We start from the raw sequence: 4,507 nt of genomic DNA, 5'->3' as shown, positions 1-4,507 counted from the left end.
TATTGCTGAGATTATGCAGTATGTTAAAGAAAATTGAATTTCAAGTAAGGTTCTTCTGATGCTGAGAATACTGAGGAATATTTATTTAAGACACCTGCATATTAGAGCAACACCAATGGCATGTAAATAGAATATAGTAATAAAAAATCCAGTCAGTTTGCCAAATGAAAGATCCCTTACAGGCAGTAATATGTGAACAAGAATTGTTTTAAAGATTTCATTTTTGTGACATATAAATGTCCTCTAAGAACCAATAAAAATATTTTTTCACATAATTTCTTAAAAGTATCAATATATTAAGCCCTTATTCTAGTTTCATTTTTATTTTATATGATAATAAAATAAAGTGTAAGTTTTAAGGAAATAGAATCAAAGTCTGATTTATGTATTTTTTTAAAGCAGCTTAGTAATGTTTAAGTACTAATTATTTGTTGGAAAAATTATAATGCAAAACTAAAGTGTAGTTATGAGATAACACAATTGAGTAAATACGCAAATATGCATCAGCCATACAATCCCTGAAACCAAGCAAACTCAGTTTTCGGACTAAAACTTTCTTCAAAACACGCTTTGCTTAAAATTCTGGAGATGTTTTCTTACATGAAAATGCAATGTGTCAGCACTGTTTTTGACTCTATTGTGAACAGATACTTTGACTACATAACAAGTTGATTCACTGCATTTATTTGAGACTCAAAAGATAACATAAACAGAGGATTGCAGTTAGATTAAAAAATGCACAGAACTCTAATATTCAGTGTAACAAACTGCAGAATTAGGAAGGAAATCCCTAACTCTCCAGGAGTTTCTTCATTATTTTCTTGTGCAGGGGTGTCTGTGGGTCCAGGCAAATTTTCCTCCCGTTCTTCAGAGTGGCTCTACCAGGGAAAAGAGAAGGAATGCACTTTTCAGACCCTTAGCAGGAATCTAGGAAGAGACAGGATAGAGATGGACAGAGGAAGAGAAAGCCACCCTGTGGAGATGTGAACAGGACTCACATGAGCTGGGGTACTGCGCAGTGGCGTCCTGCCTTGATCACCTCCAGGCTGGTGATGCGCTTGAGATGGACGCTGGAGGTGGTCTTCACACACACACAGTTTAGGTCGTCATTGCTTTCTTCAGGGTTAGCTGAGGACAGAAGGTGAGCAGGGAGACTGGGAATAAGGGAGGGAGTCCTGACCCCATCAGTGGCCAGTGGTCAGTCAGCCGGATCTTTTCCATGACCTTGGTCACAGTATCACCCTTCCCTCAGAAGGAAGATAGAGGTGAAGTGTGGTTAGCAACCCAACGCAGTATGGCTAGTGTCATTAACATTTTCTTCCCCAGCCCTGAGGCTCCTGGGACTGTCTCCCTGGCCTCGGGTCTTCCCACAGGCTCTCACCCACAGAGGAGGCAACCATGGCTGTCAGGATCAACAGCCCCAGAAGCAGCAGTCCTAGACCTGGCCAGGGTCGGGGACCACCGGACATGGCTGGTAGGCTCATATCTAGAGGGTTCCAGCAGATCCAAAAATGGAGGGAAAGCGGGGACTGAGGTTCCAAGAGCAGGCCAGTGGCTTCAGGGGCCCTCTCTGAGCCTTTTATCTCCATTGTCAGGCCACTCCGGAAATCTGGGATGGGGAAGGAGGAACTGCTGTGAGGAAGCAAAGAAGCTTGGAGAGCAGTAGTTGAGCTCTGGCCAGCCAAGATTAAAAGAAAACAGAACAGAAAAGGGAAAAGGCTGTGGTCAGCTCCCTCGGCAGCAGGACCCACCTCTCCAACCAAAACCTTACATGCACATGGAGTTAGAAACTGTAGTGCTTAACTCTTGCAAGTGGTGTGTTATATTTTGTGTGACGGAGTCTTCTGGGGTCACCATGAAGCTTACCCAGCACCTACCTTCAGGACCAAATTGTCTCCTTCCCAGTTTCCAATCGCATTACCACAAGCTTCCAGCACTTTCCTGCATTTCTTATCTTTTACTATTGTTGACCGTATGGAGTTTGACTACTTTATGATTTAGTGATGTGCAGTTTAAAAATTATTTTCTGTGTTAAAGGTTGAATTCAGTCTAGGCAATGTCTTCTGAATTTCACCCTCATGTGGAAGCTTTCACTTGACTTTTGGATTAAATGTAAGAGATTCCACTAACCATTGTTTAAAATACTGCATGAAGCAAGGTCAGTTACCCTCACTCTTTTTATAACAATCACAAAAGAGACATATGAATGCCTTCATTGCTTTGGTAAAAATTTGAGCCAAAATCTGGCTCCACCCTGGATAACAATTCAGAAGAGGGGATGAGGAGAGTTAGCTGGGCTCTACCTCCCTTGGCATGCCAGCCGCATCTTCATCCAGCACTACAGACAGGCTTGGGCTGCACTGCCAGTGGTGATGATGGAAGGGTCACACAGGCCTTCTGGGAGTTGAGTGTGAAAATGGCGTGGATTTGAGGGTGCAGGCTATGAAGCAGACCACCACGCAGAAACAATGAGGCATGGACAGAACTCTCTTCCTTTAAAAACAAATGACTTGGTTCTTGATGAGGGCAAAGTGTACCCTCATTCCAAAGCCAGAGGCTCTGTCACACACCTTATCAGTGGTGAAGGGCTTCAGGAGCTCACTACATGAAACTGCTGACATCCTGAGGCTGCCACGCAGGACTTCTGTGGAAATGTGTAATTGAAATCTCTAGCATGGAATTTTCTCCCTCCATGACCTGACTTTTCATTTGGCTAAGTCATTCAAATATCTGGTGCCAGTTTAAATATCCCTTCCTCAGAGGGGCCTCTCCTAACAATTAAATCTATTGTGTTCCCTTGTTCTGTCTTGTAGCACTCCTGCTTTTCCTGTTTCTCTAAGATAATGCAACAAGTGCACATTGCACACATACATGTCTGTTCATGTATTTAACCATGTAACACTGTATCTTTCCTTAAATGAAAAGTTCTGTAAGGTCGGAAGTCTTAGCATTTATCACTATCTCAGCACACTGGTAGGGAGTCCATGCATACCAGACACACTGACAAAAACAGTAAATGTTGAAAATGATGATGATGAAGTTTTAAATTGTTCATTTTTCTGTTTTTTAAAACTGGAGATCTCTATATTGATTTGTGCCATATATGGTTGTAATTATTTGTTATTTATCTGCCTCTCCTACTGGATAGTGGTATCTTCAAGCCCAATTCCCTATGATATATATTTCTGAACACTGAGCATCTACTACAATGGCTATTCCAAAACATGCTGCAATTCCTGTGTGTTTACGGAACTGAAACTTCAAACCCACGCTGGATTAGCAAGAAAAGGAATGGATACAAAGGATGGTTTCTAATATGAGCAGCAATGGACTGCTTCTGTATAGCCTTAGCCCCAGATTTCAATATTTGTAAAGTAAAGGAATCCAGGCAACAATGTCAATCAAACCACCCCTTCTTTACATTTAAAGAAAATAATCCTAATCCAATGTATATGTATACTACAATAAAAGGTGCTTGCATGTCAAGAATAAGCACAGTACAAACACCGTCATGCCTAAAGAACCAAACCTGCCAGCTTTCAGTGGGAAACCACGTCAGATATGATTGGGAGGCTGGAATTATGTTTAATCATTGGGGCAAAGTTAATGAAAAAAATTACTGCAGTCTCCATTTACTGCTTCATTACAAGATTAGTATACCTGGGTAACTATTACTGAATAAATGTTTATATCATAGATAAAAAATATCTTAAGCCATTGATCCTAAGATGGTGAAAAGACAGTAAAAGGAAACCCTCACCATGCAGAGTTTGTGTGATCTATTTGCTTAGCATATAAATACTTCACAAAGTCCAGGTACAGATTGGAGTAGGTGAAATTATTTCTTCATCCATGACCAGGATAGCATATACAGCAGGATAGTTATGCATCAAGCATTATTTTGTATGTCAGTAACATGATGTGATATGTCATGTAATTTTATTAGAGAAGGAAGAGTCAGTGAAAGTGTCATGATACAGTGGTTAAGAGCACAGTTGCAAATCTCCGCTATGGTCATTTAGTTATATAAGGCAGGTTTCTTCTCTCTGAAGTGTTTGGAGCCTACCTCAGGGCCTCTCACATGCCGTACTGCCACTGAGCGGGACATATCTAACCCAAGGTAAGTTTCTTAATGTCTCGAATTTCAGGTTTCTTCCCTATAATAGTGGGGATGCTAATAGTACTACTAATAGTCAATTGCTAACATTTACATACAGGTTATTGTATGACATGCAGTATTTGAGCATTTTCAACTTAACTTTTTTAATTCTCACATCAGCTCTGTGAAACAAGTGATAGTGATCCCCATTTTAGAGAAGAAAAAACTAAGCTGCAAAGCAAATAAGTAACTGACCAAAGTTAAACAACTAACAAACGGTAGAGCCAGGTTGTCTAGTAATTCTGACTCCAGAGGATGGACTCTTAATTAGATGATAGGTGCCTGGTAAGAATTATTTAATTCATGCATGTAGAACACTTAATATACATACCATTTTTAAGTAATTAA

General features: G+C 40.4%; 1 protein-coding gene across 1 annotated transcript; it reads right to left on the bottom strand.

Moving 5' to 3' along the window:
- Window positions 1–668: 668 nt before the first annotated feature.
- Window positions 669–1,561, bottom strand: LOC103742430 (platelet factor 4). The gene is made up of 3 exons (XM_008843472.2): window positions 1,382–1,561; window positions 999–1,128; window positions 669–878 (listed from the first exon to the last, which is right to left on the bottom strand). Exons 1-3 carry the CDS (start codon window positions 1,482–1,484, stop codon window positions 791–793), a joined length of 321 nt encoding a protein of 106 aa, XP_008841694.1. The 5' UTR covers window positions 1,485–1,561; the 3' UTR covers window positions 669–790.
- Window positions 1,562–4,507: the final 2,946 nt, after the last annotated feature.

Source organism: Nannospalax galili, unplaced genomic scaffold (assembly GCF_000622305.1).
Source record: "Nannospalax galili isolate Female #2095 unplaced genomic scaffold, S.galili_v1.0 scaffold800, whole genome shotgun sequence".
Lineage (NCBI taxonomy): Eukaryota > Metazoa > Chordata > Mammalia > Rodentia > Spalacidae > Nannospalax > Nannospalax galili.
This window is presented reverse-complemented; position numbering and strand designations above follow the sequence as displayed.

Excerpts from the sequence above, each read along its gene's own strand:
- LOC103742430 (XM_008843472.2), bottom strand. The coding sequence starts at position 1,484 with ATGAGCCTACCAGCCATGTCCGGTGGTCCCCGACCCTGGCCAGGTCTA. Across the intron at positions 1,129-1,381 it reads CATGGTTGCCTCCTCTGTGG|CTAACCCTGAAGAAAGCAAT; the intron begins GTGAGAGCCTGT and ends TTCTGTCCTCAG. Across the intron at positions 879-998 it reads TGCGCAGTACCCCAGCTCAT|AGCCACTCTGAAGAACGGGA; the intron begins GTGAGTCCTGTT and ends TTTCCCTGGTAG.